This window comes from Salvelinus alpinus, chromosome 10 (genome assembly GCF_045679555.1).
Source record: "Salvelinus alpinus chromosome 10, SLU_Salpinus.1, whole genome shotgun sequence".
Lineage (NCBI taxonomy): Eukaryota > Metazoa > Chordata > Actinopteri > Salmoniformes > Salmonidae > Salvelinus > Salvelinus alpinus.
In genome coordinates this window covers 57,224,420-57,240,764 of record NC_092095.1, presented here as the reverse complement: position 1 = coordinate 57,240,764, position 16,345 = coordinate 57,224,420, and the positions used below count along the sequence as shown (strand labels likewise).

General features: G+C 43.0%; 2 protein-coding genes across 5 annotated transcripts in view; both read right to left on the bottom strand.

The window, feature by feature from the left end:
- slc2a2 (solute carrier family 2 member 2) overlaps window positions 1–11,296 on the bottom strand; it is a 14,807-nt gene extending 3,511 nt beyond the window's left edge. The window contains exons 1-7 of the mRNA XM_071329849.1: window positions 11,126–11,296; window positions 7,310–7,405; window positions 7,035–7,234; window positions 6,758–6,882; window positions 5,496–5,611; window positions 4,175–4,337; window positions 2,494–2,600 (exon numbers count right to left, since the gene is read on the bottom strand). Of these exons, the coding sequence (XP_071185950.1) occupies window positions 2,494–2,600; window positions 4,175–4,337; window positions 5,496–5,611; window positions 6,758–6,882; window positions 7,035–7,234; window positions 7,310–7,405; window positions 11,126–11,140 (822 nt within the window). The 5' untranslated portion in view covers window positions 11,141–11,296. The remainder of the gene's footprint in view (window positions 1–2,493; window positions 2,601–4,174; window positions 4,338–5,495; window positions 5,612–6,757; window positions 6,883–7,034; window positions 7,235–7,309; window positions 7,406–11,125) is intronic.
- Window positions 11,297–11,847: 551 nt separating this feature from the next.
- The window catches only part of LOC139532367 (TRAF2 and NCK-interacting protein kinase-like), a 52,774-nt gene continuing 48,276 nt past the window's right edge, over window positions 11,848–16,345 (bottom strand). For all 4 annotated transcript variants that reach the window (XM_071329843.1, XM_071329844.1, XM_071329845.1 and 1 more), the window contains 4 exons: window positions 16,053–16,202; window positions 15,797–15,956; window positions 13,885–14,024; window positions 11,848–13,681 (listed from right to left, as the gene is read on the bottom strand). In XM_071329843.1, the coding sequence (XP_071185944.1) occupies window positions 13,598–13,681; window positions 13,885–14,024; window positions 15,797–15,956; window positions 16,053–16,202 (534 nt within the window). In that variant the 3' untranslated portion in view covers window positions 11,848–13,597. The remainder of the gene's footprint in view (window positions 13,682–13,884; window positions 14,025–15,796; window positions 15,957–16,052; window positions 16,203–16,345) is intronic.

The window sequence follows — 16,345 nt, the reverse complement described above, 5'->3', positions numbered from 1 at the left end:
ACATCACATTATTAATACAGGACTACCAACACATCACATTATTAATACAGGACTACAGACACATCACATGTTATTAATACATGTCCACAGACACATATCACATTATTAATACAGGACTACAGACACACATCACATTATTAATACAGGACTACCAACACATCACATTATTAATACTGGAATGCAGGATAATACCACATTATTAATACAGGACTACCAACACATCACATTATTAATACAGGACTACAGACACATCACACGTTATTAATACATGACCACAGACACATATCACATTATTAATACAGGACTACCAACACATCACATTATTAATACAGGACTACAGACACATCACACGTTATTAATACATGACCACAGACACACATCACATTATTAATACTGGACTACCAACACATCACATTATTAATACAGGACTACCAACACATCACATTATTAATACAGGACTACAGACACATCACATGTTATTAATACATGACCACAGACACATATCACATTATTAATACAGGACTACCAACACATCACATTATTAATACATGACCACAGACACATATCACATTATTAATACAGGACTACAGACACATCGCATTATTAATACAGGACCACAGACACATATCACATTAGTAATACATGACCACAGACACATATCACATTATTAATACATGACCACAGACACATATCACATTATTAATACAGGACTACAGACACACCACATTATTAATACAGGACCACAGACACACATCACATTATTAATACAGGACCACAGACACATATCACATTATTAATACAGGAATACAAACACATCACATTATTAATACAGGACTACAGACGCATCACATTATTAATACAGGACCACAGACACACATCACATTATTAATACAGGACTACAGACACACAACGCATTATTAATACAGGACTACAGACACATACCACGTTATTAATACAGGACTACAGACACGCATCACATTATTAATACAGGACCACAGACACGCATCACATTATTAATACAGGACCACAAACACATATCACATTATTAATACATGACCACAGACACATATTACATTATTAATACAGGACTACAGACACACCACATTATTAATACAGGACCACAGACACACATCACATTATTAATACAGGACCACAGACACATATCACATTATTAATACAGGAATACAAACACATCACATTATTAATACAGGACTACAGACGCATCACATTATTAATACAGGACCACAGACACACATCACATTATTAATACAGGACTACAGACACATACCACGTTATTAATACAGGACTACAGACACACCACATTATTAATACAGGACCACAGACACGCATCACATTATTAATACAGGACCACAGACACATATCACATTATTAATACAGGACCACAGACACATATCGCATTATTAATACAGGACTACAGACACACCACATTATTAATACAGGACCACAGACACACATCACATTATTAATACAGGACCACAGACACATATCACATTATTAATACAGGAATACAAACACCCCACATTATTAATACAGGACTACAGACGCATCACATTATTAATACAGGACCACAGACACACATCACATTATTAATACAGGACTACAGACACGTACCACGTTATTAATACAGGACTACAGACACACCACATTATTAATACAGGACCACAGACACGCATCACATTATTAATACAGGACCACAGACACATATCACATTATTAATACAGGACCACAGACACATATCACATTATTAATACAGGACTACAGACACATACCACATTATTAATACAGGACTACAGACACATAACACATTAATACAGGACTACAGACACATAACACATTAATACAGGACCACAGACACATCACATTATTAATACAGGACTACAGACACACATCACATTATTAATACAGGACTACAGACACACCACATTATTAATACAGGACCACAGACACATATCACATTATTAATACAGGACCACAGACACATATCACATTATTAATACAGGACTACAGACACACCACATTATTAATACAGGACCACAAACACACATCACATTATTAATACAGGACCACAGACACATATCACATTATTAATACAGGAATACAAACACATCACATTATTAATACAGGACTACAGACGCATCACATTATTAATACAGGACCACAGACACACATCACATTATTAATACAGGACTACAGACACGTACCACGTTATTAATACAGGACTACAGACACATCACATTATTAATACAGGACCACAGACACGCATCACATTATTAATACAGGACCACAGACACATATCACATTATTAATACACGACCACAGACACATATCACATTATTAATACAGGACTACAGACACATACCACATTATTAATACAGGACCACAGACACACACCACATTATTAATACAGGACCAGACCGACATGGATTAGACAGCTATAGACCAGATGTTCAGTAGACTAGATATTGAACATACCAGGATGGCGATAGAAACTTGCACCTCCTTCTCCACCTCCTCCTTCTCCCTCCTCATCTCCTCCAGGTCAGCTGATGGGTCATACTCTCCCTTCAGACGGCGCAGACCTACAAACGCACGCACACACATCAAGTGTGTATTTTGGACACACCTACTCATTCAAGGGTTTTATTTATTTATACTATCTTCTACATCGTAGAATAATAGAGAAGACATCAACACTATGAAATAACACGTAGTAGCCACAAAAGTTTTAAACAAATCCAAATATATTTTAGATTTTAGATTCTTCAAAGTAGCCACCCTTTGCCTTGATGACAGCTTTGCACACTCTTCGTACTCTCTCAACTAGCTTCACCTGGAATGCTTTTCCAACAGTCTTTTCCAACAGGAGTTCCCACATATGCTGAGCACTTGTTGGCTGCTTTTTCTTCACTCTGCGGTCCAACTCATCCCAAACCATCTCAATTGGGTTGATGTCAGGGGATTGTGGAGGCCAGGTCATCTGATGCAGCACTTCATCACTCTCCTACTTGGTCAAATAGTTCTTACACAGCCTGGAGGTGTGTTGGGTCATTGTCCTGTTGAAAAACAAATGATAGTCCCACTAAGTGCAAACCAGATGGGATGGCGTTTCACTGCAGAATGCTGTGGTTGCCATGCTGGTGAAGTGTGCCTTGAATTCTAAATGAATCACAGACAGTGTCACCAGCAAAGCACCCCCACACCTCCTCCTCCATGCTTCACAGTGGGAAGTACACATGCGGAGATCATCCATTCACCTACTCTGCGTCTCACAAAGACACGGCGGTTGGAACCAAAAATCTAATGTCCATTGCTCGTGTTTCTTGTCCCAAGCAAGTCTCTTCTTCTTATTGGTGTCCTTTAGTAGTGGTTTGCAGCAATTTGACCACAAAGGCCTGATTCACGCAGTCTCCTCTGAACAGTTGATGTTGAGATGTGTCTGTTACTTGAACTCAGTAAGGCATTTATTTGGGCTGCAATTTCTGAGGCTGGTAACAAATGAACTTATCCTCTGCAGCAGAGGTAACTCTGGGTCTTCCTTTCCTGTGGTGGTCCTCATGAGAGCCAGTTTCATCATAGCGTTTGATGGTTTTTGCGACTGCACTTGAGGAAACTTTCATATTTCTTGAAATTTTCCGTATTGACTGACCTTCATGTCTTAAAGTAATGATGGACTGTCATTTCTCGTTGCTTATTTGAGCTGTTCTTGCCATGATATGGACTTTATATTTTACTAAATAGGGCTATCTTCTGTATACCACCCCTACCTTGTCACAACACAACTGATTGGCTCAAACGCACTAACAAGGAAAGAAATTCCACAAATTAACTTTTAACAAGGCAGACTTGTTAATTGAAATGCATTCCAGGTGACTACCTCATGAAGCTGGTTGAGAGAATGCCAAGAGTGTGGAAAGCTGTCATGAAGGCAAAGGGTGGCTACTTTGAAGAATCTCAAAGTAGCCAATCTCTTTGTTTAACCCTTTTTTGGTTGCTACATGATTCCATATGTGTTATTTCATAGTTTTGATGTCTTCACTATTATTATACAATGTAGAAAATAGTACAAATAAAGAAAAAGCTTTGAATGAGTAGGTGTGTCCAAACTTTTGACTGGTACTGTATTTTCTAAGAGAGAGCTGTCTACAGTACATACTCTTCTTGGCCTCCTCCACCATGCCTCTCTTGATGTAGAGGTATCTGGGACTCTCAGGACACAGTGGCAGCAGTAGAGACTGTAGCACAGCAGGGGCTCCAGACAGACCCAGCAGCAGCGGCCAGTAGTAGTCATTACCCAGGAGGAACTCTAGACCTAGCACCTGGGGGGCAGGGGGACAGAGATTAGGGACGGACACAGAGAGAGACAGGGGAACAGAGATTAGGGACGAACACAGAGAGAGTCAGGGGGACAGAGATTAGAGACGAACACAGAGAGAGACAGGGGAACAGAGATTAGGGACGAACACAGAGAGAGTCAGAGGGACAGAGATTAGAGACGGACACAGAGAGAGACAGGGGGACAGAGATTAGGGACAAACACAGAGAGAGACAGGGGGACAGAAATTAGGGACGGACACAGAGAGAGACAGGGGGACAGAGATTAGGGACAAACACAGAGAGAGACAGGGGGACAGAGATTAGGGACGGACACAGAGAGAGACAGGACAGAGATTAGGAATGAACATAGAGAGAGACAGGGGGACAGATATTAGGGACGGACACAGAGAGAGACAGGGGGACAGAGATTAGGGACGGACACAGAGAGAGACAGGGGGACAGAGATTAGGGACGGACACAGAGAGAGACAGGGGGACAGAGATTAGGGACGGACACAGAGAGAGACAGGGGGACAGAGATTAGGAACGAACACAGAGAGAGACAGGGGGACAGAGATTAGGGATGGACACAGACAGAGACAGGGGGACAGAGATTAGGGACGGACACAGAGAGAGACAGGGGGATTGAGATTAGATGACAGAAAGAGACAGGGGGATAGAGATTAAAGGACAGTCAGTGACAGGGGGATAGAGGTTAAAGGACAGACGTTGACAGGGGGATAGAGATTAGAGGACATACATTGACAGGAGGATAGAGATTAAAGGACAGACATTGACAGGAGGATAGAGATTAAAGGACAGACATTGACAGGAGGATAGAGATTAAAGGACAGACATTGACAGGGGGATAGAGATTAAAGGACAGACATTGACAGGAGGATAGAGATTAAAGGACAGACATTGACAGGGGGATAGAGATTAAAGGACAGACATTGACAGGAGGATAGAGATTAAAGGACAGACATTGACAGGGGGATAGAGGTTAAAGGACAGACATTGACAGGAGGATAGAGGTTAAAGGACAGTCAGTGACAGGGGGATAGAGATTAAAGGACAGACATTGACAGGAGGATAGAGGTTAAAGGACAGTCAGTGACAGGGGGATAGAGATTAGAGGACAGACAGTGTGTGTGGTCTTACCTGACTCAGTAATATACCAGTAACAATAGCCAGTTGATGTAAGGTTCCCAGAGCTCCTCTGTAGGCCATGGGAGCTATCTCCCCTATATACATAGGAACTAACCCTGAGGACAGACCTGAGAGAGAGAGATAGAGAGAAAGAGAGAGAGAGAGAGAGAGAGAGAGAGAGAGAGAGAGAGAGAGGGGGGGGGAGAGAGAGAGAGAGAAAGAGAAAGAAAGAGAAAGAGAGAGGGGGGAGAGAGAGATCAGGTGAGAGAAAGAGAAAGAAAGAGAAAGAGATTCAGTGCTGTGAGAGGTAAACATAAAACACAAGAAATTGCACGCAGAGCAGAATTAGGCCGATACACGCTAATTATCAAAATCCAGAAAATATCCATTCAATTCTACAACCACCTAAAAGGAAATGATTCCCAAACCTTCCATAACAAAGCCATCCCCTATAGAGAGATGAACCTGGAGAAGAGTCCCCTAAGCAAGCTGGTCCTGGGGCTCTGTTCACAAACAGACGCCACAGAGCCCCAGGACAGCAACACAATTAGACCCAACCAAATCAAGAGTAAACAAAAAGATAATTACTTGACATGCTATTTGGCCCTAAACAGAGAGCACACAGTGGCAGAATACCTGACCACTGTGACTGACCCAAACCTAAGGTAAGCTTTGACTATGTACAGACTCAGTGAGCATAGCCTTGCTTTTGAGAAATGTTGCCTTAGGCAAACCTGGCTCTCAAGAGAAGACAGGCTATGTGCACACTGCCCACAAAATAAGGTGGAAACTGAGCTGCACTTCCTAACCTCCTGCCCAATGTGATGTGTGCAATCACAGCGGCAAGATTTGTGACCTGCTGCCACAAGAAAAGGGCAACCTGTGAAGAACAAACACCATTGTAAATACATCCCATATTTATGTTTATTTATTTTCCTTCTTGTACTTTAACTATTTGCACGTAATATGACATTTGAAATGTCTTTATTATTTTGGAACTTTTGTATGTGTAATGTTTACTGTTCATTTTTATTGTTTATTTCACTTTTGTTTATTATCTACTTCACTTGCTTTGGCAATGTTAACATATGTTTCCCATGCCAATAAAGCCCTTGAATTGAATTGAGAGTGAGAGAGAGATGGAGGGGGGAGAAGAGAGCGTCAGTACCAGCCTTGTTCACACTTGTAGTGATAAGAATGTAGTGGACAGAGCTGGTCCAAACACTTCCTTCCTGATGTGCTGTAGTGTGTGACTTCATGTATTGATTACTCACCACAGTAGAATCCCATGACACATCGTCCAGCGATGACCATGACGTGGGGTTTCCACATCTTAGCCATCGCCATCAGTAGTCCTGCTATTACTGCTAACACATTCACCATCAACATGCCCTTCACCCTGCACAGACAGCATAGGCATTAGCTCAGTGGGCTAACACAGTCTTGTGACATACAAACGACCCGACTTCAAACCCAGTCAGTCACACAAGCACGTTCAGTTTCGTCTTGAGACAGATAGAGGAAGAGGGAGGTTCGGATGCTCACACACACCTTCCTCTCAGGTCCCCAATGAAGCCCACCAGGAAGGACGACACCACGCCCCCGATGGAGAAGATCGACACAGACAGAGACCAATACATGACCACAGAGGGATGCACTTCCTGCTTCTCTGTCCCTGTACCGTTCTCTGATAGGAGGAGAGGCTCCTCAGGGAGCACCCCCAGGGACCGCCCATAATGCTGCTCGATCACCTAGGAAACAAAGTAAAGGTTTATAATAGTACTTGCTGTTTACTCATTACTAAAATAAACAGTGTGTGTGTGTACCTTCTGTGGCGCATTGATGACGCCCAGGCTGTATCCGTACTGTAGAGAACCCAAGACTGCTGAAAACACTGCTAGGGCTAGAGTGCCTGTCAGCTGCTGTAGGACACACAGATATGAACAGGTGCCTGTAATGTGCTGAGCTAGTGTGCAGGGAACCAGTTCAATGCACCATGCAGTCCCACCTGCTGTTAAATACTGTTTATAACAGAGCAACAGAACATCTGCACATTACTCAGTGTTACTGTTTCCTGATTCAACTAATCAAGGGCTTGATATTTAGGTGACTAGTTGAATTAGGTGTGTGACACATGCTGTTCATAAAAATATATGGACATTTCTGCTCTGTCCAAAATTACAACCGACTGACTGCAGCATTACCGCAAAAATGGAGGAGGCAAGTGGAAAGGTAGGGAGAAGGTAGGGAACTTGTTTGTTGGCCCTGCATTAAAGACCAAAATTGGAAACAAAAAATACTGTAATGAATACAAAAATACAGTTGAAGTTGCACGTTTACATACACTTAGGTTGGAGTCATTAAAACTCATTTTTCAACCACTCCACAAATATCTTGTTAACAAACTATAGTTTTGGCAAGTCGGTTTTGGACATCTACTCTGTGCATGACACAAGTCATTTTTCCAACAATTGTTTACAGACAGATTATTTCACTTATAATTCACTGTATCACAATTCCAGTGGGTCAGAAGTTTACATACACTAAGTTGACTGTGCCTTTAAACAGCTTGGAAAATTCCAGAAAATTATGTCATGGCTTTAGAAGCTTCTGATAGGCTAATTGACATAATTTGAGTCAATTGGAGGTGTACCTGTGGATGTATTTCAAGGCCAACCTTCAAACTCAGTGCCTCTTTGCTTGACATCATGGGAAAATCAAAATAAATCACCCAAGACCTAAAAAGAAATTGTAGACCTCCACAAGTCTGGTTCATCCTTGGGAGAAGTTTCCAAACGCCCGAAGGTACCACGTTCATCTGTACAAACAATAGTATGCAAGTATAAACACCATGGGACCACGCAGCCGTCATACCGCCCAGGAAGGAGACGCATTCTGTCTCCTAGAGATTAACGTACTTTGGTGCGAAAAATGCAAATCTATCCCAGAACAACAGCAAAGGACCTTGTGAAGATGCTGGAGGAAACAGGTACAAAAGTATCTATATCCACGGTAAAACGAGTCCTATATCAACATAACCTGAAAGGCCACTCAGCAAGGAAGAAGCCAGACTAAAAAAGCCAGACTAAGGTTTGCAACTACACATGGGGACAAAGATTGTACTTTTTGAACAAATGTCCTCTGGTCTGATAAAACAAAAATAGAACTGTTTGGCCATAATGACCATCGTTATGTTTGGAGGAAAAAGGGGATGCTTGCAAGCCGAAGAACACCATCCCAACCGTGAAGCACGGGGTGGCAGCATCATGTTGTGGGGGTGCTTTGCTGCAGGAGGGACTGGTGCACTTCACAAAATAGATGGCATCATGAGGAATGAAAATTATGTGGATATATTGAAGCAACATCTCAAGACATCAGTCAGGAAGTTAAAGCTTGGTCGCAAATGGGTCTTCCAAATGGACAATGACCCCAAGCATACTTCCAAAGTTGTGGCAAAATGGCTTAAGGACAACAAAGTCAAGGTATTGGAGTGGCCATCACAAAGCCCTGACCTCAATCCTATAGAACATTTGTGGGCAGAACTGAAAAAGCGTGTGCGAGCAGGGAGGCCTAGAAACCTGACTCAGTTACACCAGCTCTGTCAGGAGGAATGGGCCAAAATTCACCCAACATATTGTGGGAAGCTTGTGGAAGGCTACCCGAAACGTTTGACCCAAGTTAAACAATTTAAAGGCAATGCTACTAAATACTAATTGAGTGTATGTAAACTTCTGGCCCACTGGGAATGTGATGAAAGAAATAAAAGCTGAAATAAATAATTCTCTCTACTATTATTCTGACATTTCACATTCTTAAAATGAAGTGGTGATCCTAACTGACTTTAGACAGGGAATTTTTATTAGGATTAAATGTCAGGAATTATGACAAACTGAGTTTAAATGTATTTGGCTAAGGTGTATGTAAACATCCGACTTCAACTGTACATCAGTTTTACTTGAGGACCAAAATGTTGACCGCGGCTCCATACAGGTTGCAAAATAGTTGGATGTACCAATTCCACGGCACATGGTCTATGAACTGACACACACGACGTAGAGTTGTTTCATTTAAATGATAATCGAAAATTATTGCAACCAGTAGAATGTTATATATATATATTGGGATACGACCATCCCAGCTCTGCAGATTCTGCTGTGAAGAGACAGAATCATTAGATCATTTGTTCTTGTACTGCCCATACTGTATGTAGCTTGTTTTTGTCGCAGGTTCGGGAATGGCTAAACAACTGCTACATTTACTTGGAGCTAACTCTGCAAATAGCACTGCTGGTCAAGTCATAGTCAATCGATCAATAATATAATAATACTCTTATCAAAGGTGTTTATCTTTCATTTACAATCTGTAGAAACTATGAGAATAGAAAGGTTCAGAGCTTTTGTGAAACATCACACAGCGGAAAATCTACGGCAGCTAGAAATCCAAACTGGATGTTCTTCAGAGATAGATGGGAGGGGTTGAGGGTACTGTATCTGAAGGCTGGGACTAAAAACAAACGATAACTAATGTAAAATATACTGTCTGTGAAATGTATGTAGTATAGAAGTAGAAGCCTAAGTGTTGTTGTCCATTAGTTTACTCCAATTAGGGGAGGGGTGGTAGGGTTAGGGGAAAATAATAAAGGAAAATATATTTTGAAAATATATATATTAAAAATAATCTATATTTACAAAAAATATATACAGTGGGGAGTGGAGCCTAGCCAGTCTCCAGACCTGAACCCAATAGAAAATCTTTGGAGGGAGCTGAAAGTCCGTATTGCCCAGCGACAGCCCCGAAACCTGAAGGATCTGGAGAAGGTCTGTATGGAGGAGTGGGCCAAAATCCCTGCTGCAGTGTGTGCAAACCTGGTCAAGAACTACAGGAAACGTATGATCTCTGTATTAAGTTCTGCTTTTCTGATGTATCAAATACTTATGTCATGCAATAAAATGCAAATTAATTACTTAAAAATCATACAATGTGATTTTCTGGATTTTTGTTTTAGATTCCGTCTCTCACAGTTGAAGTGTACCTATGATAAAAATTACAGACCTCTACATGCTTTGTAAGTAGGAAAACCTGCAAAATCGGCAGTGTATCAAATACTTGTTCTCCCCACTGTATGTGGGGGATTGGAAATGATGCAGACAATTACAATGGTAGAAGCTACAATCTGTCTGTAATATTAAAGCTGCTTGGCCCCCTAACAAAGTAATAAAGGTGTGTCAATGATGGAATTAAACACATACTGCTTGCTGCTGTTCCTGTTTCCAGATGTGTTTCTGTCAGAACTAAAAAACAGACGTCTAATATGATGAATCACTGATAGAACCAGCTCTCTCATGCCATCAACAAATGAACTGTCAAATCAATGGTACTCTCCCTCAATTTAATCATGACACACGATGCACACACGATGCACACACACACTCTCACACACACACACACACACACACACACTCCTGTCCTTGTGTGCAGCTACAGAGCATCGGTCAGTCAGTATTGAACAGTAGGAACTTTTACTATATTATAAAACAAACAGCTTGGCTCTCAACGTTTGTTTAGTAAATGGATTAGATACCTCAAAACGAGCGTGTGTGTGTGTGAGAGCTAGAGTGTGTAAAAGTGTACGGAGATCTTACCTTTCCCGACTCCATGACGGGTTCAGAGTCTCGACACCAGCTCCAACAACACGACCTGATCACACACACAGCAGGGTAATCATCAATCGCTGGGATCACGCTGTGTCCATGCACTCATCTCCACATACACACAGCAGGGGACAGAAAGACACACCGGAGCAAAGCACCTCTCTATCTGTACACCTTACTGGTGGCCGTTTATCATTCATGTCATTAACATCATTAACATCACACATGGTGCCTAACACACTGTCTTAGGCTGTGTTTGTCACCCTGTTTTCATGGTGGTTAAACTCTGTGATAGTGAACACACACACGTACACAGTCTCTGGGCTGGTGTCCACTGTTCACACACACACCCTGGTCATCCTGAGCTCAGCACATTGGCTCTAAATGAGGGGGAAGGTATAACTGACACTGACACACACACACACACACACACACACACACACACACACACACACACACACACACACACACACACACACACACACACACACACACACACACACACACACACACACACACACACACACACACACAGTGAGGGACAGTATTAGGTAGGGTTAATGATATACCTTCTACAGGGACAAAGTCTGAGGGTCGGTGGCCTCAGCTGATAACTTACACTGCAACCCCTACACACACACACCCCTACACACACACACCCCTACACACACACACACAGAATCTAAACAAAAATACGTTTTTAAAAAACGGAATAATGTTCTAGAATCATTTATTTTTCTGTTTTACAAAACATAGAAACCAAAACATTAGTGATGAGTTTGTCGTTCAGAAACAAAGAGGTCTAGAGTTTTTCTTTTAAAGACAGAGTCCAACAGTAGTGATCAGCAGTCTGTTCACCAGATAGAGAGAGTGATACACCCAACACCTCTCACACACACATACACACACACACACACACACACATACACTAGTTCAATCAGCACAGCTCTTTATTGCTAACATTCCTAAAAGCAACCTGCCTCCATAACAGTAATTTAAGCATGACATTTAAATGAGCAGTCTGGAAGTTTAATTTCCGGACAAAAGTGTCGCCCCTACACTTGTTTGTAATTTGAGGGAGTGGGTCTCGGTGAATGTAATGTTTTTTGGATGAATGTGTTTGTAGTCACTAAATATGCATCTATGACACTCACACCTTACAGAACCATTGCATTCTGGGTAATGGAGTTCTACAGCATTTCATTAAGGACAACAGCTTCAGATGTTCTCGTCTTTGTTTTCAGAAATGCTAGTGTATTTCATAAAAGCTCTTAAACATTATTTTATTTTTTACAAATTAAGTTGTTAAAGATGAAGTGATCTAGTTTAATCTAAAGACAAGATGCTACCAAAGTGTTCAAATAAAATGGTAAAGACACAGAAAAGCGTGAACAAAACAACGGTAGATAAATCAGTTGGCTTCATCATGCTAGGCACTGTACAAACAGGAAGGAGTCACAATCAGACCAGACCAATCAGGTGGTACACAGCTTTACACAATCATTCTTTACACACAGAGACAGATAAGACAGACAGACACAGAGTGATTCATTCTCAGACAATTCTCAAATGATTCTCAGTTGAATTAGGTTTTTCTCTGGCATTTCAGCATAAAATAAAAGACACAAACTGAACGACAGAAACTAGCCGTGTGCTGTGCAAGTTATCAAGCTCTTAAACATTACATTTCAAAAGTCATTTTAAAGTACCGAAATAGACAAGAAACAAAACTTGAACAATGTGTTATTTAAAAGACAGAATGAAAGCATATTTCTAGTAAACAGCAGAATGTTATTATTTTATAACATTACAGTTTATCTGATGCAGCACCTGGAGAATGGAAAGACTTCAGAGTGGAGAGAGGGATGGGAGGAGAAGAGGAAAGGAGGAATGGAGAAGAGGAGGGAGACAGAGGCTGTGATTTTGTTTTAAAGGGACATAGCCGATATTTTAGAGAAGAGGGGTGGAGTGGTCGAGAGAGAGAGGGGAAGTGAAAGGTGAAGGGGAGGAGAGAAAGAAAGATTAGGATCCGGAAGTACCGGTTCATCTCCAGACGGTAGTCGAGATCTTGGAAAACCGGGAAACCAGCGCCTCCGTTGATCCAAACACTCCTCTACCTTCAGACTCCTCTTCTTAATAGTCATGTATCTTTTTATTATTTGAATCTTTATAGTCCATTAAGTCTGTTACAGTGTTGTAGTCTCTCAGTGTTTCAATGTCTTCAAGTTTGATTTTCTCAGAGCTTGATTCATTTACAATTCAATTCTTTCACACTGATTTGATATTTGATTCTCTCAGCGTTCGATTGATTCAGTGTTGGACTCCTATTTTTCAATTCACTTGTTTGATTTAGGGTGCGATTTGATTCTCTTGGACCATTGTTTTAATTGGCTTATGAAATTAGCTTTGGCCCGTGATGGACAGCTGAGCAGGCCAATGGGAAGACAGTGGGAGGAGTTAGTTTCACCAGTTCATCATGGAGCTACGGTTGAGGGTCATGAAGAAGACCTGACTGCTGCCTCCAGACCTCACCGACGCAAAGAACACCTAGACACACACACACACACACACACACACACACACACACACACACACACACACACACACACACACACACACACACACACACACACACACACACACACACACACACACACACACACACACACACACACACACAGCATTAGAAGACATGATTGTTGCAGGCAATAGAGAATATGAATGTGTGTGTGTCCGCGCATGTTGTTTACCTTGTCATTCCTCTCACACAGGAACTTGAGTCTCTGGGCTCTCTTGTGCATGAAGACCCCGTCCAGGTGTCCTGTCTCCACAGACCTGATCTCTATGGCCTTCTCCCCCCAGCCCATGATCTGGCTAGAGTGGATATAGGCTGGAGGAGTAAGGATAGAAAGAGAGAGGGAAAGAGACAGAAAGAGAGAGAAAGAGACAAAGAGATAGAGATAAAGAGAGAGAGATAAAGAGAGAAAGAGAGAGAGAGAAAGAGAGAAAGAGATAAAGGGAGAAAGAGAGAGAGAGAAAGAGAGAAAGAGAGAGAGATAAAGAGGGAAAGAAACAGAAGGAGAGAGCATGAGACAGAAAGGACACAACAGAGTTGAGATTGAATCTGATTAAACTTTACACGAACCTAAACAAGTTCCCACAGGCCTAAAACAAAGCTGAGCTCACACACACACCCAAACACCCACACCCACACACCAACACACACACCCCACACCCACACCACACCCACCAACACACACACACACCCAAACACCCACACCACACTCACCAACACACACACACCCAAACACCCACACCACACTCACCAACACACACACACACCCAAACACCCACACCACACTCACCAACACACACACACACCCAAACACCCACACCACACTCACCAACACACACACACCCAAACACCCACACCACACTCACCAACACACACACACACCCAAACACCCACACCACACTCACCAACACACACACACTCAAACACCCACACCCACACACCAACACACACACCCAATCACCCACACCCACACACCAACACACACACACCCAAACACCCACACCCACACACCAACACACACACACCCACACCCACACACCAACACACACACACACCCAAACACCCACACCCACACACCAACACACACACACCCAAACACCCACACACCAACACACACACACCCAAACACCCACAGCCACACACCAACACACCCACACCCAAACACCCACACCACACTCACCAACACACACACACCCAAACACCCACACCCCCACACCAACACACACACACCCAAACACCCACACCACACTCACCAACACACACACACCCAAACACCCACACCCCCACACCAACACCCACACCACACTCACCAACACACACACACCCAAACACCCACACCCCCACACCAACACACACACACCCAAACACCCACACCACATTCACCAACACACACACACCCAAACACCCACACCACACTCACCAACACACACACACCCAAACACCCACACCACACTCACCAACACACACACACCCAAACACCCACACCACACACACCAACACACACACACCCACACCCACACACCAACACACACACACCCAAACACCCACACCACACTCACCAACACACACACACCCAAACACCCACACCACACTCACCAACACACACACACCCAAACACCCACACCCACACACCAACACACACACACCCAAACACCCACACCCACACACCAACACACACACACCAAAACACCCACACCACACACACCAACACACACACACCCAAACACCCACACCCACACACCAACACACACACACCCACACCCACACACCAACACACACCCAAACACCCACACCCACACACCAACACACACACACCCAAACACCCACACCACACACACCAACACACACACACCCAAACACCCACACCCCCACACCAACACACACACACCCAAACACCCACACCACACTCACCAACACACACACACCCAAACACCCACACCACACTCACCAACACACACACACCCAAACACCCACACCACACACACCAACACACACACACCCAAACACCCACACCACACTCACCAACACACACACACCCAAACACCCACACCAACACACACACACCCAAACACCCACACCACACCCACCAACAGAAGTAGGCATCTCTCCCCACTGCAGCACGACGTCTTTAGTGATGCGTCCGTAGGTATTGACGTACACTCCCTCATCTTCATAACACAACAACATCTCCATCCCGTCTGTCTTAGGAAGAATCACGATGGCATGGGGAGTCACCTGGGTCTGAATCTATAGACAGACAGAGAGAGAGATAATGGTTATCTACTGGCTATCTCCCTGCCAGTCAGGAAGAATAACTACATATCACACCACACACAGACTTACGTGTGAGGGCACGTAGATGTCGTAAGGGTTGCCAGAGTCGACGTCGATGACATGGAAGCCCAGGCTGGAGCCGTAGATGACCTTTAACCTCTGCCCCTCCTCCACCGTCAGGTCAACCAGCTGGGGGCGGTGCTGCAGGTCAGTGAACGACTAAGAGGTGGGGGGAGAGAGAGAGAGAAAGATGTTACTATTGACCCCAGAGTAACTAGTATCAAACAACGTGACAAACCCCATAGTATTGTCACAGACAACGGTGCAATATTTTCTCTCAAGGAGTCCCTGTACTTCCAAGA